This window comes from Hylobates moloch, unplaced genomic scaffold (assembly GCF_009828535.3).
Source record: "Hylobates moloch isolate HMO894 unplaced genomic scaffold, HMol_V3 SCAFFOLD_12, whole genome shotgun sequence".
NCBI classification, from domain to species: Eukaryota; Metazoa; Chordata; class Mammalia; order Primates; family Hylobatidae; genus Hylobates; species Hylobates moloch.
The window spans coordinates 43298739-43322536 of NW_026652287.1; the positions used below are offsets into that span (position 1 = coordinate 43298739).

The 23798-nt window shown below is 54.5% G+C and overlaps 1 protein-coding gene across 10 annotated transcripts in view; it reads right to left on the bottom strand.

Moving 5' to 3' along the window:
* Positions 1-23224, bottom strand: part of TYK2 (tyrosine kinase 2) — a 33112-nt gene extending 9888 nt beyond the window's left edge. For 3 of the 10 annotated variants that reach the window (XM_032169637.2, XM_032169636.2, XM_058424930.1), the window contains exons 1-17: positions 23080-23224; positions 20829-21041; positions 12295-12418; positions 12053-12200; positions 10723-10886; positions 9815-10205; positions 9158-9355; positions 8921-9078; positions 6862-6970; positions 6577-6769; positions 6391-6494; positions 6083-6268; positions 5855-5942; positions 3429-3556; positions 2264-2399; positions 2025-2179; positions 830-980 (exon numbers count right to left, since the gene is read on the bottom strand). In XM_032169637.2, the coding sequence (XP_032025528.1) occupies positions 830-980; positions 2025-2179; positions 2264-2399; positions 3429-3556; positions 5855-5942; positions 6083-6268; positions 6391-6494; positions 6577-6769; positions 6862-6970; positions 8921-9078; positions 9158-9355; positions 9815-10205; positions 10723-10886; positions 12053-12200; positions 12295-12418; positions 20829-21041; positions 23080-23086 (2653 nt within the window). In that variant the 5' untranslated portion in view covers positions 23087-23224. Of the gene's footprint in view, positions 1-829; positions 981-2024; positions 2180-2263; positions 2400-3428; positions 3557-5854; positions 5943-6082; positions 6269-6390; positions 6495-6576; positions 6770-6861; positions 6971-8920; positions 9079-9157; positions 9356-9814; positions 10206-10722; positions 10887-12052; positions 12201-12294; positions 12419-12522; positions 12669-20828; positions 21042-22317; positions 22483-22869; positions 22887-23079 lie in introns of those variants that run through there. The other 7 variants (XM_032169639.2, XM_032169638.2, XM_058424927.1 and 4 more) reach the window with 6 other exon arrangements.
* Between the last annotated feature and the right edge of the window lie 574 nt (positions 23225-23798).

The window sequence follows — 23798 nt, forward strand, 5'->3', positions numbered from 1 at the left end:
GAGTCTCGCTCTGTCGCCCAGGCTGGAGTGCAGTGGCGCAATCTCGGCTCACTGCAAGCTCCGCCTCCCGGGTTCACGCCATTCTCCTGCCTCAGCCTCTCCGAGTAGCTGGGACTACAGGCGCCCGCCACCACGCCCGGCTAATTTTTTGTATTTTTAGTAGAGACGGGGTTTCACCATGGTCTCGATCTCCTGACCTCGTGATCCGCCCGCCTCGGCCTCCCAAAGTGCTGGGATTACAAGCGTGAGCCACCGCGCCCGGCCTACAAAAATTTTTTAAAAAGAAAAAAAAAAACTGCAATGGTCTAATTCTCCAATCCAAAGAAGTTGTGTCTCTCCCCAGACAAAACATTAAGGAGGCCAGGTGCAGTGGCTCACGCCTGTAATCCCAGCAATTTGGGAGGCTGAAGCAGATAGATCATTTGAGGTCTAGAGTTTGAGACCAGCCTGGCCAACATGGCAAAACCCCACCTCTACTAAAAATACAAAAATTAGCCGGGCATGGTGGCACATGCTTGTAATCCCAGCTACTTGGGAGGCTGAGGTAGGAGGATTGCTTGAACCTGGGAGGTGGAGGTTGCAGTGAGCCAAGATCATGTCACTGCACTCCAGGCTGGGCGACAGAGCAAGATTCCATCGCAAATAAATAAATAAATACATTAATGAGAGCTCAGGGCAGCCAGGCAGGGCATGCTTATGAACGCCGCTGCAAGTAATTGGCACACACCACAAACCACTGTGCAGAGACCTCTCGTGCGCTGTAGGCATACAGCAGGGATCCCAGCCCCCTCCCACTTCCCCAGGGTCCCAGCACTGGGACGGAGCTCACTGTGGGGCTGCAGCCGGGTGAGATCACGCAGGATGGTGCGGAATGATGGCCTCTGGGTTGGCTCATAGGTCAGACACTGGCTGGTGAGTGTGGCCAGCTCTGGGCAGGAGGGCTCAGGCAGCCGGTGCTGCCTCTGGTAGAAATGCTCCTTCTGTTGGGAAAGGGACCCAGAGAAGTCAACATCCTCCCTTCACCCCCACCCCTTCCCCAAGAGGCAGAGTCAAGTCCTCAGAGTGGACTGCCAGGTGCCCGCTCTTATCAGTCCCATTATACAGATGAGGCAACTGAGGCTCCACAAAGTTGGAGGATGTGCTCACAGCTGCAGAGCCAGGACTGGGACCCAGGTCCAGTGATTATGCAGAGCTGGAGTGTCACAGTCAGCCTCCTGCCCCAAGGTCCCCTCCCGCCCCTCCTGTAGACCACAGCTCCTCAATACACTGAAGCCTCAGCCTTTGCACGGGCCATGCACTCTGCCTAGGCTGCCCTTCCTAGCCAGGCTCATTGGCATAATTCTACACTTAGATAAAACCTCTTCTGGGGCTGGGCACTGTGGCTCATGCCTGTAATCCCAGCACTTTGGGAGGCCGAGGTGGGCAGATCACCTGAGGTCAGGAGTTTGAGACCAGCCTGACCAATATTATGAAACCCCGTCTCTACAAAAAATACAAAAATTAGCCGGGTGTGGTGGCATGCACCTGTAATCCCCCCTACTTGGGAGGCTGAGGCAGGAGAATCGCTTGAACCCAGGAGGCGGAGGTTGCAGTGAGCTGAGATCACGCCATTGCATTCCAGCCTGGGCAACAAGAGTGGAACTTCGTCTCCAGATAAAAACACCACACTCACGAACCTCCTCTGGGAAGCCTTGTCTGACCCCACTGCTGGGTGAGGCGCATCCTCAGCCCCTCTTCCCGACTCTGCAGCCTGGGCGTCTCCCATCACTGCCCTGGTCACTCTGCCTAAAACTGAAATCAAGTCTCTTACTTGCCTTCTGTGTGCCAGGCACAAGTGACTTCCACAAAGACCTAAAAAGGCTGGGACTACATTGAGCCCTGGCGAGTGGCCCACCTGCTGGTAGCCCAGAGAGACTTGAAGTCACGAGGCCAGAGGGGAGGCAGCTTTGAGCTCTGATTCTGTCCTCTGGATTTCTTGGAGGGGCCTCCACTGTGGGGAGGGCCCAAGGGTCTCCTAGACATACCTCGGAGGGGTTGCGGCTCTGCAGAGGGGCCTCTCCGTCAAAGCAGATCTCCAGGAGGGTGGCGCCAAACCCCCACTTGTCCATGGCGGTGCTTAGGCTGTTGGGCCCACCTGGTAGGCATTCGGGGGCCATCCAGGGGATCCTCTCCACCCGCTCTGGGAGGCCAAGGTCAGAGGTCACCAAGTGTGAAAGGAGCAGGGGAAACTCCCCCACTGTGCCACGGTCCCTTGGGTACTCACCCTCCCTGGAGAGGGCGCCCAGGCCCACGCCGGGATCACTCAGCTTGATGAAGGGGCTGGTGCCCTCTGCCAGCCCCAGCCGGGCCAGCAGGATGTTCCGGCCACACACATTACCATGAACAAGGTTCTTGTTCTCCTGAGGTGGGCAGGAGAGGGGGTGTGGCCACTCAGGAGGGGCACAGATGCCAACCCCAAACCTGGTCCCCATAGGGACAGCCAATGTGAAAAGGACAACTGTGACCATCACTGGGTTTCTTTCTGTTTTGTTTTTTGGGGGGTTATTTTTTTCTTTTTCTTTTTTTTTTTTTTTTTTGAGACAGGGTCTCACTCTGTCTCTCAGGTTGGAGTATAGTGGCACAAACATGGCTCACTGCATCTTCAAACTCCTAGGCTCAAGCCTTCCAAGTAGCTAGAATTACAGGTGCACATCACCACGGCCTGGCTAATTCTTAAATTTTTGGTAGAGATGGGGTCTAGCTATGCTGCTGCCCAGGCTGGGGTGCAGTGGTGTGATCATAGCTTACTACGGCCTCAAATTCCTGGGCTCAGGTGATCCTCCCACCTCAGCTTCCTGAATACCTGGGCCTACAGGTGCAAGTTACCACATTGGCTAATTTTTTTTGTATTTTTCATAGAGGCAAGGTTTCGCCATATTGGCCAGGCTGGTCTCAAACTCCTGACCTCAGGTGATCCATCTGCCTTGGCCTCCCAAACTGCTGAGATTACAGGTGTGAGCCACCACGACTGGCTATTTGTTTATTTTTTAAAGAAGGGGCCAGCTGGGCATGGTGGCTCACGCCTGGAATCCCAGCACTTTGGGAGGCTGAGGCAGGTGGATCACGAGGTCAGAAGTTCCAGACCAGCCTGACCAACATGGTGAAACCCCATCTCTACTAAAAATACAAAAATTAGCTGGGCGTGATGGCAGGAGCCTATAATACCAGCTACTCGGGAGGCTGAGGCGGGAGAATCATTTGAACCTGGGAAGCGAAGGTTGCAGTGAGCTGAGATCATGCCATTGCACTCGAGCCTGGGTGACAGGGCGAAACTCCATCTTAAAAAAAAAAAAAAAGATGGGGTCTCGCCCTGTCGCCCAGGCTGGTCTCGAACTCCAGGGCTCCTGGCCCTCCCTGACAGACCCAGGCTCCACACACAGGCCACACACCAGGTAGCTGAGGGCACTGGCCAGCTGCTGGGCCACCATCATCTTCCAAGCCATGGGCACATGGCCGCGCTCCCTCCGCAACCACACATCCAGGGGTCCGTGCTCCACGTACTCTGTCACCATGATATCTGTAAAGACACAGCTGCTCTGGGGCGACCTGCCTGCTCTGCCCTCTGGATGGCGGGGAATGGGGGGAGACGCCAGGGAGGGCCTTGGCACGTGGCTGGGGAGGTGTCAGGGCAGAGGTGTGGATGGAGTTTGGTCTGGGTTGAAAGTGAGTTTGGGGAGAGAAGAAATGCGGAATGCAGCAGAGGCAGCAGTGGATGAGGGCATTGGGGTCCAGGTGGGGTGGGGCATGGAAGAAGTTGAAGTTCAAGAGAGAAAGGTGGGCTGGGCGTAGTGGTTCACGCCTGTAATCCCAGCACTTTGGGAGGCTGAGGCGGGCGGATCACAACTTCAGGAGTTCGAGACCAGCCTGGTCAATATGGTGAAACCCCAACTCTACTAAAAATACAAAAAAATTAGCCAGGCTTGGTAGTGGGCGCCTATAGTCCCAGCTACTTGGGAGGCTGAGGCAGAATGGCGGGAGATGGAGCTTGCAGTGAGCCGAGATCACGTCACCGCACTCCAGCCTGGGCGATAGAGCAAAATTCCGTCTCAAAAAAAAAAAAAAAGCCGGGCGCGGTGGCTCACGCTTGTAATCCCAGCACTTTGGGAGGCCGAGGCAGGCGGATCACGAGGTCAGGAGATCGAGACCACGGTGAAACCCCGTCTCTACTAAAAATATAAAAAAATTAGCCGGGCGTGGTGGCGGGCGCCTGTAGTCCCAGCTACTCGGAGAGGCTGAGGCAGGAGAATGGCGTGAACCCGGGAGGCGGAGCTTGCAGTGAGCCGAGATTGCGCCACCGCACTCCAACCTGGGCGACAGAGCGAGACTCCGTCTCAAAAAAAAAAATTAGCTGGGCGTGGTGGCACATGCCTGTAATCCCAGCTATTCAGGAGGCTGAGGCAGGAGAATTGCTTGAACCCGGGAGGCAGAGGTTGCAGTGAGCCGAGATCACGCCACTGTACTCCAGCCTAGATGACAGAGTGATACTCTGTCTCAAAAAAGTTAAAAAAAAAAAAAAAAGAGATAAAGGTGGCAGGGTACAGTGGCTCATGCCTGTATCCCGTCACTTTGGGAGGCTGAGGCGGGAAGATCCCTTGAGCCCAGGAGTTTGAGACCAGCCTAGGCAACATAGTGAGACCCTATCTCTACAAAAAATTTTTAAAAATCAGCCGCGTGTGATAGCACACGCCTGTCATCCCAGGTGCACAAGAGGCTGAGGCGAAAGGATCGCTTGAGCCCGGGAGGTCAAGGCTTCAGTGAGCCATGATGGCACCACTGCATTGCAGCCGGGGCAACAGAGGGAGACCCTAGTCTCACAAAAAGAGAGATAAAGGTGAGCCTACAAAGTAAGCAACTAGGGATGGGGGGGATGGGCATGGATAAGCAGAGGCTAGGGGCTTGAGGTTGGGGTATAAGTGATGTTTGGGTACCAGAGTAGTCAGAGGGATGTGGGTCAGGGTGTTGGCCAGGGTCCAGGGGAAAGTGGGGGAGATGCACACACACACGGGGGGGTTGAGGGATGGGTGGGTCTAGGGTTGTTCCATACAAGGGCTTTATTTTTTATTTATTTTTTATTTTTTTTGAGACAGAGTCTCGCCCTGTCGCCCAGGCTGGAGTGCAGTGGTACAATGCTCACTGCAGCCTTGAACTCCTGGGCTCAAGTGATCCTCCCATTTCAGCCTCCCAAGTAGCTAGGACTACAGGCACAGGTCACCATGCCTGGCCCTGATTTTTAAATTTTTTGTAAAGATAAGGTCTGGCCATGTTACCCAGGCTGGTCTTGAACTCCTGGGTTTAAGCAATCCTCCCACCTCTGCCTCCCAAAGTGCTGGGATAGGTGTGAGCCACCACACCTAGCCTATACAAGGCGTTTTGAGCTACCTGCAGAGGAGAGGAAGAGGTGGGGTTAGGCAGGGTTGGATGTGCAGGGGCTGAGGTCTAGGAGGATCAGCACACATCAGCGCTGGAGTCTGCCTGAGGCCATAGTGCTGATGGGGCCAGGGGCAGATGGGGGCTGGACTGTACAGGTTGTTTGGGAGGTTGATGGAAATGGGGATGTAGTTGGGAATCAGGGTGGGGGTTGAGACTGAGGGCAGGTGAGGGTCGAGGTGTTGGGATGTAAGTTATGGGCTGGAATATTGTTAGGGGTTGGGGTCTAGGTTGAAGGTCAAGGTGTAGCCCGGGATCAGAGTACAGGTGAGAGTCGAGAAATAGGCATAGGTTGGGGTGCAGGTCGAGGGTTGGGGTACAGATCAGGGAGTAGGTATAAGTTGGGGTGGCCTGCCAAAGGGGGATGGGTATGGCGGGACCCACTCACTTTCAGGACCGCGCACACAGACGCCATGCACGAAGGCCAGGTGCGCATGGGAGACCTGGCTCATGAGGCTGGCTGTCTCGTAGAAGGCCTGTGGGGACCGGGCAGGTCAGGTGGCTGCAAAGCCGACCCCTCCCATCCCACCTCCTCCACAGACACACCCCTCCCATCCCACCTCCTCCGGCCACCTCCTCCACAGACACACCCCCAGGCCTGGCCCTGCCCACTCACCAGGGCAATGTCATGGTGACTAGGGTCCAGCACTTTGAGCACCACTCGTAGCTCCTGCCCACGGTCCCTGCCAGGCACGAGGGGGTCCTCGTCATCCATCTTGCCCTCCTCAGGGTCCCCGCTGCCCTCCACTCGCAGGCGGCCCTCATACACATTGGTCCTTGTGCCCTGGCCCAAGTGGGACAGCTGCGGGATCATGTGGCACAGAATACCGCCATGGTGAAAGTTAGCAGCTGATCTCCCAAGGCCCCCAGCACCCACATCCCCAGGGGCCCTGCCCTTGCCCCGGGCCCCTTCCCTGCACCCACCTGGGTGATCTCCTTCTGGTCAACCCGGTGGAAGCTGAGCTGGCTGAGGTTGAATGTCCTGGTGCTGGTCCGAGCCCCCCGCATGATGATGAGATTGGAGGTTTCTGGGGGCAGGCGTCAAGTCATGGAGGGCGGGCCTTGGGGAGAGATGCCACATCCCACCCAGAGGTCCCCCTGTCGTCGAACCTCCTGGTTGGGGCAGGCAACAGCGACGCAGAGAGAAGCAGTCATCCCCGGCCCTCAGCAAGCAGCCCTGCAAGGCAGCCCCAAGTTCCCGAACGCTGGGGAAGGACCGGCCCCAGCCCTCCAGCACGAAGGCCCCGTTCTGCTGCTCAATGGGGAACTTCCGGAGCCGCAAGCTCTGCATGCCGTCTGGTGCCTGGCAGGAGGTGGCAGAGGTGGGAGCAGTGAGCAGGGGACCAGGCAGGGAACGTATCCAGCCCTAGCCCCAGCCCCCAGCCCTGGGCTCACCTGGCTACGCTGGGCCACTGTGAGGATCAGGCGGTAGGGGTGGCTGGTGCTCCAGTGAATGAGGTACAGGCCGTCCTCAGGCCGCAGCTTGGCCTGCACAAATGGCTCCCTGGAAGGGGGTCCAGGGGGACTGACTATCAGGCCACCTGGGGCCACTGCTGGACCCATACCCGGGAACAATGACACTCATTACCTGCTTAGAGGGCACACACACAGCTAGGACAAGTGTCAGACACAGCCACTCTTGTGGGGACACTAATTCTGGACACACAGCCACTTACATGGAGACACAATGCAGCAGCAGGCACACACCTGCTTTTTTGTTTATTTGTTTGTTTTTTTGAGACGGAGTTTCCCTCGTCACCCAGGCTGGAATGCAGTGGCGCTATCTCAGCTTATTGCAACCTCCGCCCACCCGGGTTCAAGCAATTCTCTTGCCTCAACCTCCCGAGTAGCTGCGATTACAGGTCCCTGCCACCATGCCCAGCTAATTTTTATATTTTTAGTAGAAAGGAGGTTTCACCATGTTAGCCAGCCTGGTCTCAAACTCCTGACCTCAGCTGATCTGCCAGCCTCAGCCTCCCAAAGTGCTGGGATTACAGGCATGAGCCACTGTGCCCGGCTACCTGCTCTCTCTCTTTTTTTTTTTTTTTTTGAGACAGGGTCTTGCTCTGTTGCCCAGGCTGGAGTGCAGCAGTGCAATCTTGGCTCACTTCGGCTTGGACCTCCCAGGCTCAAGAGATTCTCCCACCTCAGCCTCCTGAGGAGCCAGGATTACAGGTGTGTCCAGCTAATTTTTGTGTTTTCAGTAGTTAAGAGACCTTGCTACATTGCCCAGGCTGCTCTTGAACTCCTGGGCTCAAGTGATTTTCCCACCTCGGCCTCCTAAAGCGCTGGGATTACAGGCGTGAGCCACCACACCCAGCCTACTCCTGCTCTTGTACTTGATGCCAGACAGGACCTGACAAGGTGACACACACTCCAAGATAGGAAACAGCCATCAGGAGCCGGATGGGCGCACACCCAGCCACGGCCACGGCCATTCACAAGGGTGACACACGGTGGATGGCCAATCACACAAGCAAAGGACAACGATCCCAGACACAACTAATCACCCAGTGTGACAGGGTAACATAGGGGCCGGGGCATCCCAGACACAGAGGTGACACAAACATGCACTATAAGGTGTCATGGCCACATAGGTCCAGACACCTACATGTGCAGTGGCTGACACACATGGTCCCCAAACACCTGTCTGTATGGGGGCAGCACACATATAGCCTTGACAGCAGGCACGGCCACAGGCCTCACAAGGTGAAATGGCCACTTCCCCCTCCCCTGGCATCACAAGTAGGACAAGGGACAGAGAGTCACAGGGGCAGTGACCAGACAAGGAGACAGTCACGAATCATGACTTGGCAGCACACAGGACAGCCACACACACCCCTGCACCTGATGATGACATAAGTACCGACAACTTCACGCCCTCAGGCCCACAAGTCACACACAGGACCGCTGAGACGGTGACCCACAAGTTACCAGCACAGGCAGCCGCCTGCAGAGGTGGAAGCATCCAACATACCCCTGAATGGTCACCAGCGTCAGGGTAACACACAGTCCCATGAAAATCACCAGTTCTGTGCAGTGACAACCTCAACACACAATGACAGTCATGGCCGGGCATGGTGGCTCATGCCTGTAATACTAGCACTTTGGGAGGCGGAGGCAGGTGGATCACCTGAGGTCAGGAGTTCGAGACTAGCCTGGCCAATCTGATGAAACCCCATCTCTACAAAAATACAAAAATTAGCCTGGCGTGGTGGCGAGCACCTGTAGTCCCAGGTAGTCAGTCGGGAGGCTGAGGCAGGAGAATCGCTTGAACCCGGGAGGCGGAGTCTGCAGTGAGCTGAGATCACGCCACTGCACTCCAGTTTGGGCGACAAAAAATAAAAAAAAAATAAGACGTGCACCTACACACACACCCTGCACAGCCCCTAGGGCTCACAGTCTAGTTGGCACCCTTGGCGGTAGCCCCCAGAGCCCCCCACCCAGCACTCACAGCAGAGGTCCATGGATCCCATCCCGGATGCTCATCACCAGCCGTGGGGGAGCCACCTCATGGCACAGGTAGTGGCTGGAGTCAGCCGTCAGGCGGAAATAGCCGTCCACCAGCGACACGAAGGACAGCGCCGCAGCCCGGGAAGGCAGACTCAGCTCCTGCCAGCCAGGAGCACATCAGGTGGGTGTCCTCCCAGCCCACGACGGCCCCTAGCCCAGTCCCCACCCTGGGCCTCACCAGGCACTTGTTGTCCTGCCGGTGGATGCTGACACTGCGCTCTTTCAGCACCACGTGGGTGATGTCCCGGAAGTCGCAGAAGTAGGCCCACAGTGGCTCCCGCGGCCTGTCCGCCGGCTGGCCAACTGCCTTGTGAGCCTTGGCCTTCTTCCCAGACAGGCTGGCTTGGAGGTTCCTGCCACTGCTACCACTAGAAGCCTGAACACCCAGCAAGTGGGGCAGAGGATGGAGAGGGCAATGCCCGTTTATACCTCCTGCACTTTCCCCTGGGGAGAGACTGGAGCCAGAAGGGCCAGGCACCAACCTGGGTTGACCTCCCAAGTCCCAGTGTCACAGGTGGGATGGAGACCCGCCCCAAAAACATACACATGCTGGAAGCCGTACCCTTAGGGAGGGCAGAGAACAGAATCCTGACCCCCTCACACCCAGGTGCCAGTCCCCAGATGAAGGGGTTCCTTGGAGGTGCAGACCCCAGAAATAAGGTCCCCAGGGGGTAAGCAGATGGAGGACCTTCTCCAAGAAACTGGCCCTAGTGGACAGGTGCCCCAGAGCCATGTGGGGAGAGGGCTCAGGTCAGCCACCCTCAGAGGCTAGGGCCAAGGATGAACAGAGACCCCCACCCCAGCCCAACCTGAACCCCCGGGGTGGAAGAGGTACCTTGCTCACCTCCTCCTTGTTCACCTCCTCCTGTACTGGCCACCACTGGATGCCACCAGTGCCTGTCACCAGCACCTCGTGGGTTGGGGGCCCAGCAGCAGACTCAGGGCCAGGGTCTGTAGGGGCCTCCCCACTGTCCCTGATGTAGCAGGGCTCCCCCTCGGCCTGGGCCAGCAGCCTCAGGTGGCACACGGGCACACGCTCTGTGCCGAAGCGGGGTGCCAGCCGCTCGAGTGTGGCTAGGTATTTGACCATGACCATCTGCTGGGAGAGTCGGCCCGGCTGGAAGTCCCGCAGGAACCTGCGGAAGACGTTCCGAAGGCGCAGCCGGGTCAGGGCGCTGTGCTGCCGGATATGCCGACGGAAGGAGCGCGGGATGCAGTCCTTGAAGCTGGGGGGAACACAGGGAGGGGCTGGTCAGGGACCTGGGTTGTAGGCCCAACTGGGTGACACAGGGCAAGTGGCTTAACCTCTTTGAGCCTCAGCTGCTTCATCTGGAATATAGGCACACTAGCCAGGTGTGGTGACTTGAGCCTGTAGTCTCAGCTACTTGGGAGGCCAAGGCGGAAGGATCGCTTGAGGTCAGGAGTTCGAAACCAGCCTGGCCAACATGATGAAACTTAGTCCGTCTCTACTAAAAATACAAAAATTAGCTGGGCGTGATGGCGGGCACCTGTAATCCCAGCTATTCGGGAGGCTGAGGAAGAAGAACTCTTGAACCTGGGACGCAGAGGTTGCAGTGAGCCGAGATTGCGCCACTGTACTCCAGCCTAGGTGACAGAGAGAGACTCCGGCTCAGAAAAAAAAAAAAAGTAGAGGCACGGCAATATGCGAAGTCTACCCTGGCTCCCAGATGCTCAGGACACTTCCCCCTGCCTACACAGCATCCCCACCCCATTCCCAGACACCTGGTCTTCTTGGCCACCTCCTCCAGGGGGATGCCATGGCGGAGAGCGAGGTGACAGAGGTGCAGAAAGGCCATGCCCAGGCTCTCATTCTTAAAGTGGTGGATCTCCTCCTCGCTCGACAGCTCCCACAGTGATGCCACGTCATTCACAAACTCATGCTTGCCCTGGGAACAGGAAATTGAGCAGCAAGGGAGGTGTGAGAATGCGTTCCTCTCTAGCCCAGAGGTATCCAATCTTCTGGCTACCCTGGACCACAATGGAAGAAGTGTCTTGGGCCCTACATAAAATACACTAACACTAATGATAGCTGATGAGCTAAAAAAAAAAATATCGCAGGCCGGGCATGGTAGCTCACGCCTATAATCCCAGCACTTTGGGAGGCCAAGGCGGGCGGGTCACCTGAGGTCAGGAGTTTGAGACCAGCCTGACCAACATAGAGAAAACTCGCCTATACTAAAAATACAAAATTAGCCGGTGTGGTGGCGCATGCCTGTAATCCCAGCTACTCAGGAGGCTGAGGCAGGAGAATCACTTGAACCCGGGAGGCAGAGGTTGCAGTGAGCCGAGATCGTGACATTGCACTCCAGCCTGAGCAACAAGAATGAAACTCCATCTCAAAAAAAAAAAAAAAAAATCGCAGCAAAATCTCAGAATATTTTAAGACAGTTTAGGAATTTGTGTTGGGCTTCATTCAAAGCTGTCCTGGGCAGCATGCAGTCTGCAGGCCAGGGGTTGGACAAGCTTGCTCTAGCCAGAGAACTCTAATTTCCTGCATCTCACCACCTTGAGGAGGGGAGAGACCACCATTTACTGGAAAGGCCAAATACACAGCATACACCCCTCCTCTTGTCAATCTTGTGCCTGTGGCAGATATTACTAATCAATCACAGCACTCTTTCCCCTTCAACCTGAACTCTTGGCTGGGCATGGTGGCCCACACGTGTAATCCCACACTTTGGGAGGCTGAGGCAGGTGAATCACTTGAGGTCAGGAGTTTGAGACCAGCGTGGCCAACATGGTAAAACCCTGTCTTTAGTAAAAATAGAAAAATTAGCCAGGGGTGGTGGTGGGCTTCTGTAATCTCAGCTACTTGGGAGGCTGAGGTGGGAGAATTGCCTCAACCTGGGAGGTGGAGGTTGCAGTGAGCTGAGATCACGCCACTGCACTCCAGCCTGGGCCACAGAGCAAGACTCCATTTCAAAAAAAAAAGATCCCCAGATGGCATGAGTTGAAACCTATTAGCTATATTGAATCAGGGAGGGAAATGGGGGCTCCTCAACTGCCCATAAGTCTCCCACAAATAGTCTTGCCCCCCGAGCCCTGCTCATACCTGCTCAAAGAGGTACTCAAATGAGGCTGGGTCCAGGAGTTGCATCCCCTGTGCTGTGTGATCTGAGGATGCCTCGGTTCCTGGGGGCCCACAACGGTACACAGCCGGTTCCTGAGGATTCATGCCATGCCAGTTCCGGAAATAAAACCTGCAGGAAGGAGGGACGCAGCTGGGGCTTAGCACAGAGTCAGACCAGCTTCAGCACAGGAGGGGACGAGCTTTGCAAAGGGGTCTCCACCCACCTTATGCGGAAATATAGCATCAGACTTGAGTCTCTGGGGATCTCCAGGATGTGGTTTGGGGGCAACCAGACTTGGGCTTGAGCATCGAAGAGGGCGAAGAGATTGAAACAAGGAGGAGTGATACCTGGACCAGGGGAGAAACGAGGTCAGGGGTCACATCATGTGCTACCGTCAGCCCCAAAGACCCCATGTCTGCCTTCACACTCCCTCTGAGGCCCCCTCCCTGACCTGTAGCTTCAGTCTCACGTTGCCCCTGGGCAGAGGACAGTGCGTATGTTGCCCATGCTGTGGCCTCACAGGACTACATTTCCCAGCCTCCCTTGCAGCTAGGATGGGGTCAATTGCACTGGTTTCTGGCCAAAGGGCTGGGCACATTTCCAAGACTGGAAATAAATCCTCTTGCCACCTTCACCATCCGAGGTATGTTGAAGGCTTCTTGTGCCAGATGGTGAAGCTATAAGACAGAGGTGAACCATCCAATCTGTACTTGATTTTAGGTAAACCTTTTTTTTTGTTTTTTGAGATGGAGTCTTGCTGTTGCCCAGGCTGGAGAGCAGTGACGCGATCTCGGCTCGCTGCAACCTCCGCCTCCTGGGTTCAAGTGATTCTCCCGTCTCAGCCTCCTGAGTTGCTGGGATTATAGCTGTGTGCCATCACCCCGGCTAGTTTTTGTATTTTTAGAAAAGACGAGATTTTGCCATGTTGGCCAGGCTGGTCTCAAACTCCTGACCGCAGGTGATCCGCCCACCTTGGCCTCCCAAAGTGCTAGGATTACAGGCATGAGCCACTGTGCTCAGCCGATTTTAGGTAAACCTTGATTGTCTTAAGATTTGGGGGGATTGCTTATTCCTGCAGCAAAACTAATCCTAGCCTGACCCACATAACTCTACAAACTGCTGCAATTGTCCGGCATCTCCCTGAATTCCAGCCCCAAAGAAACATCCAGTCACCTCCTGGCTGTCTCCCCCTGGACATCACAGCCCCCTCCTTAGATATGCCTTGTTCCACACAACACATCTTATCTGTGGTCGGCAAACTCCAACCTTCCCTTCCTCTGCCCATTTTTTTTTTAAGGGTCAGGGTCTTTCTTTGCCACCCAGGTTGCAGTGCAGTGCTGCAATCCTAGCTCACTGCAGCCTCAACCTCCAGGGCTCAAGCGATCCTCCCACCTCAGTCTCTGGAGTTGATGGGATTATGGGTATGAGCCAGGGTGTGTGGCTTCTGCCCAGTTCTTCAAACCAGGAACTTGGTCCTTATCTTCAACCTCTCCCACCCGCTCCAAAACAGATCGGTCACCAAGACCTGCTCTTCCTGCACACTCCATGTCCTGGGGATCCATCCACCACTGTCAAATGCAAACCTCAACCCCAATCCAGTCTCCAGACTTGCTGTAATTTCCCACACCAGCTACCCAGGGCATCTTTCTTTCTATTGATGTCATTTAAAAATTGTATCTGTCGGCCGGGCGCAGTGTCTCACGCCTATAATCCCAGCACTTTGGGAAGCTGAGGTGGGTGGACCACGAGGTCAGGAGATAGAGACCATCTTGGCTAACACGGTGAAACCCCATCTCTACTAAGAAATACAAAAAACTGGCCGGGCGCGGTGGCTCACGCTTGTAATCCCAGCACTTTGGGAGGCCGAGGCAGGCGGATCACGAGGTCAGGAGATCGAGACCACGGTGAAACCCCGTCTCTACTAAAAATACAAAAAAATTAGCCGGGCGTGGTGGCGGGCGCCTGTAGTCCCAGCTACTCGGAGAGGCTGAGGCAGGAGAATGGCGTGAACCCGGGAGGCGGAGCTTGCAGTGAGCCGAGATTGCGCCACTGCACTCCAGCCTGGGCGACAGAGCGAGACTCCGTCTCAAAAAAAAAAAAAAAAAGAAATACAAAAAATTAGCCAGGCGTGGTGGCGGATGCCTGTAGTCCCAGCTACTCGGGAGGCTGAGGCAACAGAATGGTGTGAATCCAGGAGGTGGAGCTTGCAGTGAGTGGAGACTGCGCCACTGCACTCCAGCCTGGGCGACAGAGCGAGACTCTGTTTCAAAAAAAAAAAAAATTGTATCTGTCAGCTGGGTGCAGTGGCTCACGCCTGTAATCCCAGTACTTTGGGAAGCTGAGGCAGGCGGATCATGAGATCAGGACTTCAAGACCAGCCTGGCCAATATGGTGAAACCACATCTCTACTAAAAAATACAAAAATTAGCCAAGTGTGGTGGCATGCACCTGTAGTCCCAGCTACTCAGGAGGCTGAGGCAGGAGAATCGCTTGAATGCAGGAGGCAGAGGTTGCAGTGAGCTGAGATCATGCCACTGCATTCCAGCCTGGGCAACAGAGTAAGACTCTATCTCAAAAAAAAAAAAAAAAGGAAAGAAAAAAAAATTGTATCTGTAGGGCAGGCATGGTGGCTCATGCCTGTAATCCCAGCACTTTGGGAGGCTGAGGTGGACAGATCACCTGAGGTCAGGAGTTCAAGACCAGCCTGGCCAATATGGTGAAACCCCCGTCTCTACTAAAAATACAAAAATTAGGCCAAGTGCAGTGGCTCATGCCTGTAATTCCAGCACTTTGGGAGGCTGAGGTGGACAGATCATCTGAGGTCAGGAGTTCTAGACCAGTTTGGCCAGCATGGTGAAATCCCGTCTCTATTAAAAAAAAAAAAAATAGCTGGACCTGGTGGCATGCGCCTATAATCCTAGCTACTGGGGAGGCTGAGGCAGGAGAATTGCTTGAACCCAGGAGGCGGAGGTTGCAGTGAGCCAAGATCGTGCCACTGAGCTCCAGCCTGGGCGGCAGAGCGAGATCTAAAAAAAAAAAATTGGCTGGCCATGGTGGGGTGCGCCTTTAGTCCCAGCTACTCCGGAGGTTGACGTAGGATAATCGCTTGAACCCAGGAGGCGGAGGGTGCAGTGAGCCAAGATTGTGCCACTGCACTCCAGCCTGGCGACACAGCAAGACTGTCTCAAAAAAAAAAAAAAAAAACAAATTATATCTGGCTGGGTGCAGTGGCCCACACCTATAATCCCAGCGCTTTCGGAAGCTGAGGCAGGTGAAGCACTTGAGGTCAGGAGTTTGAGACCAGCCTGGCCACCATGGCAAAACCGCGTCTCTACTAAAAATACAAAAATTAGCTGGGTGTGCGGGTGCGCACCTGTAATCGCAGCTACTCAGGAGGCTGAGGCAAGAGAATTGCTTGAACCCGGAGGCAGAAGTTGCAGTGAGCCAAGATCACGCCACTGCGCTCCAGCCCGGGTGAAAGAGTGAGGCTCTGTCTAAAAAAATAATAATAAAATAAAATAAAATAATATAAATAATTTTATCTAACGCTGGGTATGGTGGCTCACATCTGTAATCCCAGCACTTTGGGAGGCTAAGGCAGGAGAATCACTTGAACCTAGGAGTTCAAGACCAGCCTAGGCAACATAGTGAGACCCCTCATCTCTAAAAAAACTAAAAATAAAATAAATTAGCCCGGTGTGGCTGGAGTGCAGTGGTGCGATCATGGCTCACTGCACCCTCAACTTACTGGGCTAAAGCAATCCTCCTGCCTCAGCCTCCCAAGGAGCTGGGACTACAGGCGCACGCCACCATGCCCAGCTGATTTTTGTAGTTTTTGTAGAGAAGGGGTCTCTCACCATTGTTGTCCAGGCTGGTCTCAAACTCCTGGGCTCAAGCGATCCTCCCACCTCAGCCTCCTGAGTAGCTGGGAGGCTGAGTAGCTCAGCCTCCAAAGTGCTGAGATTACAGACATAAGCCACTGTGCCCTGCCCTGAAGTAGTGTTTATAATTTTCATATCCTCTACAATCTAGTCTTAAATGTTATGAAATGTGGCTGGGCGTGGTGGCTCACGCCTGTAATCCCAGCACTTTGGGAGGCCAAGGGAGGTGGATCACCTGAGGTCGGGAGTTCGAGACCAGCCTGACCAACATGGAGAAACCCCGTCTCTACTAAAAATACAAAATTAGCCGGGCGTGGTGGCGCATGCCTGTAATCCCAGCTACTCGGAAGGCTGAGGCAGGAGAATTGAACCTGGGAGGTGGAGGTTGCAGTGAGCCGAGATCGTGCTATTGCACTCCAGCCCGGGCAACAGGAGCGAAACTCTGTCTCAAAAAAAAAAAATGTTATGTAATGTGTGGTATTATACTGCAGATGTCCCTCTGCAATGTGCTTTTCAGGCTACAAGAGGTTATAAAGCTTCATACAGAATGATATGAGTAATTGTGGTTAAATTCCTTTTCCTGGCTGCACAGTAGTCCAGTATTCAACCAGAGTGCAGTTTACTTTAGGCAGTTGCAAGGATTACAGGTGTGAGCTACGACACCTGGCCAATGTATCGTATTTTTGTTTTTTGAGACTGAGTCTCACTCTGTCGCCCAGGCTGGAGTGCAGTGGTGCGATCTCGGCTCACTGCAACCTCCGTCTCCCAGGTTCAAGCGATTCTCCTGCCTCAGCCTCCTGAGTAGCTGGGATTACAGATGTGTGTCACCATGCCCAGCTAATTTTTGTATTTTTAGTAGAGACAGGGTTTCACCACGTTGGCCAGGCTGGTTTCAAACTCCTAACCTCAAGTGATCTGCCCGCCTCAGCCTCCCAAAGTGCTGGGATTACAGGCGTGACCCACTGTGCCTGGCCTGAGACAACTTCTTAAAGAACGAATCAAAAATAAAAGATAAAAATAAAATAAAAAATAAAATAACTAGTTAGACTGCTTCACTCTCTGGCTTAAACCTTTCATGGCTCCCCATGCTCCCAGAGAATGCCCAACCCCTTGACCCTTGATTCTGAGTACCCCCACCCTGGCTTTTGCCTGCTATGCCCCAATTTCAATTGTTACTTCCCCTTCCAAACTCTCAAAATTGATACCCCAGTCACCCTGAAGGTCTTTCGCTTCCTCAAACAGATCAAGCTCTCCAGGCCTCCATGCATGCTGTTCCCTCTGCTGAGCGTGTTTCACATCACCCCGCACACCTGTCTGAGTCCTTTAAGAACAGTCATGGGGGCAGGCACAGTGGCTCACACCTGTAATCCCAGCACTTTGGGAGGCTGAGGCGGGTGGATCACGAGGTCAGGAGATCGAGACCATCCTGGCTAGCACAGTGAAACCCTGTCTCTACTAAAAATACAAAAAAGTAGCCAGGCATGGTGGCAGGCGCCTATAGTCCCAGCTGCTTGGGAGGCTGAGGCAGGAGAATGGCGTGAACCCGGGAGGCGGAGCTTGCAGTGAGCTGAGATCACACCACTGCACCCCTGCCTGGGCAACAGAGCGAGACTCTGTCTCAAACAAAACAAAACAAAGAATCAGCCACGGCCAGGCTCAAGGGCGCACACCTGTAATCCCAACACTTTGGGAGTCCGAGGCAGGCGCATCACTTGAGGTCAGGAGTTCAAGACCAGCCTGGCCAACATGGTGAAACCCCCGTCTCTACTGAAAATACAAAAATTAGCCAGGTGTGGTGGTAGGCACCTGTAATCCCAGCTACTCAGGAGGCTGAGGCAGGAGAATTGCTTGAACCTGGGAGGCGGAGGTTGCAGTGAGCCGAGATCGCACCACTGCACTTCAGCCTGGGTGACACAGCGAGAATCCATCTCAAAAAAAAAAAAAGAGCCGGGCACTGTGGCTCACACCTGTAATGCCAGCACTTTGAGAGGCTGAGGCAGGGGAACAGCATGCATGTTCAAGACCAGCCTGACCAACATGGTGAAACCCCGTCTCTACTAAAAATACAAAAATGAGCCAGGCGTGGTGGCGGGTGCCTGTAATCCCAGCTACTCAGGAGGCTGAGGCAGGAGGATCGCTAGAACCCGGGAGGTGGAGGTTGCAGTGAGCCGAGTTTGCGCCATTGCGCTCCAGCTTGGGGGACAGAGCGAGACTTTGTCTCAAAAAAAGAAAAAATCGGTCATGGCCAGGGGCGATGGCTTGTGCCTCCCAACACTTTGGGAAGCCAAGGCGGGCAGATGGCTTGAGCCCAGGAGTTTGAGACCAGCATGGGGCAACATGGTGAGGCCCCATCTCTACAAAAAATACAAAAACGATCTGGGTGTGGTGACGTGTGCCTGTAGCCCCAGCTATTCGGGAGACTGAGGCAGGAGAATCACTTGAGCCTGGCAGGTAGAGGCTGCAATGCATCATGAATGCACCACTGCATTTCAGCCTGGGCAACAGAGAGAGACTTTGTCTCCACAAAAGGAAAAAAAAAGACTCAGCCATCAATGGGGAAGTAGGAAGTGTTATAAAAATTGTTTACAATGCCCCCATCCAGTCACGGAAAGCTGGGAATGCGGGAGGTAAGAGGAGTTTCTGGAGGAAGGTATATGTAACCAAAGCCGCCTTAGAAAGGCCTTCCCTTGGCTGGGCATGGTGGCTCACGCCTGTAATCCAACTACTTAGGAGGCTGAGGCAGGTGGATCACTTGAGGTCAGAAGTTCGAGACCAGCCTGGCCAACATGGCAAAATTCCAGCTCTATTAAAAATACAAAAACTAGCCGGGAGTGGTGGTGCATGCCTGTAATCCCAGCTACTTAGGCGGCTGAGGCAGGAGAATGGCTTGAACCTGGGACGTGGAGGTTGCAGTGAGCCAAGATCACACCCTGCACTCCAGGCTGGGTGACAGAGCGATACTCTGTTTCAAAAATTAAAAAAGGCCAGGTGCAGTGGCTAATGCCTGTAATCCCAACACTTTCAGAGGCTGAGGCGGGCAGATCACCTGAGGTCAGGAGTTCAAGACCAGCCTGGCCAACATAGTGAAACCCCGTCTCTACTAAAAATACAAAATGTAGCCAGGCATGGTGGCAGGTGCCTGCAATCCCAGCTACTCAGGAGGCTGAGGCAGGAGAATTGCTTGAACCTGGGAGGTGGAGGCTGCAGTGAGTTGAGATCGCGCCATTGTACTCCAGCCTGGGCAACAAGAGTGAAACTCCATCTCAAAGAAAAAAAAAAAAAAAAGAAAGGCTTTCCCTCCTCCAGCAGAGGAAATTGCACTTCCAGATATATCTACTACAAACTTTCTTTTTTTCTTTTTTTTGAGATGGAGTCTCGCTCTGTCCCAGGCTGAAGTGCAGTGGCGCAATCTCAGCTCACTGCAACCTCCGCCTCCCAGGTTCAAGTGATTCTCCGGTCTCAGCCTCCCGAGTAGCTGGGACTACAGGCATGTGCCACCATGCCTGGCTAGTTTTTTTTTGGTTTTTTTTGTTTTTTTTATTTTTAGTAGAGGCGGGGTTTCACCGTGTTAGCCAGGATGGTCTCGATCTCCTGACCTCGTGATCTGCCCGCCCTGGCCTTCCAAACTGCTGGGATTACAGGTGTGAGCCACCGTGCCCGGCCCAATTTTCTTTTTTTAATGACACAGGGTCTCACTCTGTCACCCAGGCTGGAGTGCAGTGGTGTGATCTCAGCTCACTGCAACCTCCATGTCCCAGGTTCAAGCCATTCTCCTGCCTCAGCTGCCTGAGTAGCTGGGATTACAGGTGCGTACCACCACGCCCGGCTAGTTTTTGTATTTTTAGTAGAGCTGGAGTTTTGCCATGTTGGCCAGGCTGGTCTCAAACTTCTGACCTCAAGTGATCCACCAGCCTCAGCCTCCCAAAGTGCTGGGATTACAGGCATGAGCCACCGTGCCCAGGCCTGACTCCTTTTTTAATGACACTGGGTCTCACTCTGTCACCCAGGCTGGAGTGCAGTGATGCAACCATACCTCATTGCAGGCTTGAACTCCTGGGCTCAAGCGATCCTCTTGCCCCAGGCTCTCAAGTTGCTGGGACTACAGGCATGCACCACCATGCCTGGCTAATTTCTAAAAATTATTTTGTTGAGACAAGGTCTCCCTATGTTGCCCAGGCTGGTCTCCAGCTACTGGCCTCAAGCAATCCTCCTGCCTGGGCCTCCTCAAATACTGGGATTACATGTGTCAGCTACTGCACCTGGCCAAGTTTTCTGATTTATTATATTTCTTGCTGTCTTCCCTACTAAAATTTCAGCTCTACAAAGGCAGTGATTTGCAGCTGCCACTCAGTAGATGCTTATAAAATGTTCGCCGAATGAACGGGTGGATGGACGGATTGATGGATGGATGGATGGATGGATGGATGGATAGATGGATCAATGGGTGGGTGGATGGATGGGTGGGTGTGTGGATGGGTGGGTGGATGGATGGATGGGTGGGTGGGTGGATGGATGGGTGGATGGATGGGTGGGTGGGTGGATGGATGGGTGGGTGGGTGGATGGGTGGATGGATGGATGGATGGATGGGTGGGTGGGTGGATGGATGGATGGATGGATGGATGGATGGATGGATGGATGGATGGATGAATGGATCAATGGGTGGATGGGTGGATGAGTGGATGGATGAATGGGTGGGTGGATGAATGGGTGGGTGGTTGAATGGGTGGGTGGGTGGATGGATGGGTGGGTGATTAGGAGGGTGGATGGGTGGGTGGATGGATGCATGGGTGGATGGGTGGGTGGATACACGGATGGGGCCCAGCTGCTGCTTGCACACCCACCCCAGTCCCCATGGTGCCAATGCCCCAGACTCACCAACTTTATGTGCAATGTGGATGCAGACTTCCTCAGCTGTCAGCGATGGCTCACTGAAAGTGACCCAGGGCTCCCCACCGCCTGGACCAGCCCAGTGCAGAAGCACCTTCAGGCCCCCCATGGCAGCCATGGGCTGGGCTCCATCCCCAACAGGCTTGCTGCCCCTGGCCGTCCCCCAGTGGCGCAGAGGCATGCTCCTGGCAGGTGGCTCAGCTGGAAAGGGGACAATCTGTCAGCTCCCAAGTCTCAGCCCAGAGACCCCTGTTAGCTCCTCAACCTTCCACCCACCCCAGCTGAGGTCCGAGGGGAAGATTCTAGGCTCCCATCTTGGCGTGAGGGGAAGATCCTAGGCTCCCATCTTGACATGACATTAGAGACCCGATTCCCCCTCTGAGTCTCGTTTTCCACATTTGTTGGACAGGGTTGGGGTATGCATCCCCACCTAGATCTCTCATCAACGATACCACTGAACCCTCCTCTCTTTCCACAAATTGACACAGACATAAAAATCTGCTCTGGCCAGGTACAGTGGCTCATGCCTCTAATCCCAAAACTTTGGGATGTTGAGGCAAGAGGATCTCTTGAGCCCAGGAGCTCGAGACCAGCCTAGGCCATAGAACAAGACCCTGTTTCTACAAGATGTTTTATTTTATTTTATTTTATATTTTTTTGTATCTTATCTTATCTTATCTTATTGACGGAGTTTGACTCTTGCTGCCCAGGCTGGAGTGCAATGGTGCGATCTCGGCTCACCACAACCTCCGCCTCCTGGGTTTAAGTGATTCTCCTGCCTCAGCCTCCTGAGTAGCTGGCGCTTGCCACCACACCGAGCTAATTTTTGTATTTTTAGTAGAGACGGGGTTTTGCCATGTTGGCCAGGCTGGTCTTGAACCTCTGACCTCAGGTGATCCACCCGCCTTGGCCTCCCAAAGTGCTGGGATTACACAGGCGTGAGCCACTGTGCCCGGCCTCTACAAGAAATTTTTAAAATTTAGCCAGGCGTGGGGGCGCACAACTGTAGTCCAAGCTACTCAGGAGGCCGAAGTAGGAGGATCTCCTGAGCCCAGGAGTTGGAGGCTGCAGTGAGCAGTGATCACACCACTGCATTCCAGCCTGGGTGACAGAGTGAGACCCTGACTCTAAAAATATAAATAGGGCCGGGCGCGGTGGCTCACGCTTGTAATCCCAGCACTTTGGGAGGCCGAGGCAGGCGGATCACGAGGTCAGGAGATCGAGACCACAGTGAAACCCCGTCTCTACTAAAAATACAAAAAAATTAGCCGGGCGTGGTGGTGGGCGCCTGTAGTCCCAGCTACTCGGAGAGGCTGAGGCAGGAGAATGGCGTGAACCCGGGAGGCGGAGCTTGCAGTGAGCAGAGATCGCGCCACTGCACTCCAGCCTGGGCGACAGAGCGAGACTCCGTCTCAAAAAAAAAAAAAAAAACCCACCTCCCCAAAATAACCAGACAGGCCGGTGTGGTCAAACAGACCTGAGGGCGAGTCCTGGAGCTCCCTGTGTCAACTCAAGCAAGCCACTTAGCAGTTCTGGGCCTCAGTTTCCCCATCTGGAAAAGGGAGGTCCTCAGAGTGTTGCCATCAAAAGATGGTTGTTATGTTTCAATATAGTTCCGCATATTACACATTCAGCACAGACCCTGATTCAGACACACACAAAAAGAACAAATATGACTAAAACAAGAATAACATAATTGTTATTAGTTTCATCGTGGTGATGGCCTCTTTCAGGCCACAATTCTCCTCTCCCACATGTACCCCCATGAGTGACCTCAGTCCCTGTTGACTCTCCAAAGCCTAGGAGAGTTTATGTCCAGCTCCATCCCCCCAATCCAGGGCCTGAGCCTCCTGAGGGCGCCAGTATGGAAGTGGAGGGGCTGTAAGTTCCACCCATGTTGCTGGTTTCCTCATCTGGAAAATGGGCATGTAACAGTGTCTACCTCAAAGGGCTGCTGGGAGGATTCGACGCGAGGCAGAGAAAGTGCCTGGTATACGGTAAGCGCTTAATTAGCGTTTGCCATTAATACCTATTCATGTTATAGATGAGATCCTGGGGATGAGGCTTTCGCGGAGCCTACTTCCTCCTTCCTCCTTTCTCGTCCCCACTGGACCTGGACCCAGCTTTGAAGACGGGGTCGGAGTGAGGTTTGCAACTGGGAAGGCTGCATGTCCCCATGTCCTCCCCCCAAAACCTCTAAACCCGGCCGGCAAGGGCGGGAACTGGGATGAGCACCCACCAGGCATCGGAGCAGTCCCGAGGCACCAGGTGCTCCCATCCAAGTGCAGCCTGTCAAGCGCAGCCAGTCCCCGGGCCTCCTTCCTGAGGACCTCCGGCCGCGCCCCTTCCGCGCCCGCATCCAGACTCACCCTTCCGGGGGAACACAAGCTCGAACCCGGACCCCGCCCCCCGCCCCGCGGGCAGCTGCTACTTGTCCCCCGCCGAGACGCCTCCTCCCATTGGCCGCCTGAAACGCGCACGCCCATTGGCAGCTGCTCTGTTCTCCTCGCACGTCACCATTGGAAGTTTTTTTGTTTTCTTTTCTGCCATGGTGGCGGCACCCTGATTGGTCCTGGGGCTCACTCGTCGCTCAGCCGCAATTGGCTGAGTCGGCACCCAGATGCGCTGTCGCTTCTGCTATTGGCTAGCAGACGGTAGACGGAGACGTGGGAGGGGCTTGCGAGAGGCGGGCTGGAGAGCGAAGTATGTGGGCAACGCGGCCGGATCCTGGAGTTCCCCTGTGTGCTGTGGAATTGGGTCAGGCCTGTACGGTCCTGACCCTAGGACACAGCTGCATGTCCTCACCTCGGTGTTCAAAGTTGCACCGGCCACCATTCAACCCTCCGACGCTCTGCCCTGTGGCTTCCCCGTTCCATCTGGTCCTGTCTCCTTTGCCTCGTTTCTACCTGGCCGACTCCACCCTGCTGACTGAAATTCCCCCTCCTTCACTCCTGGGAG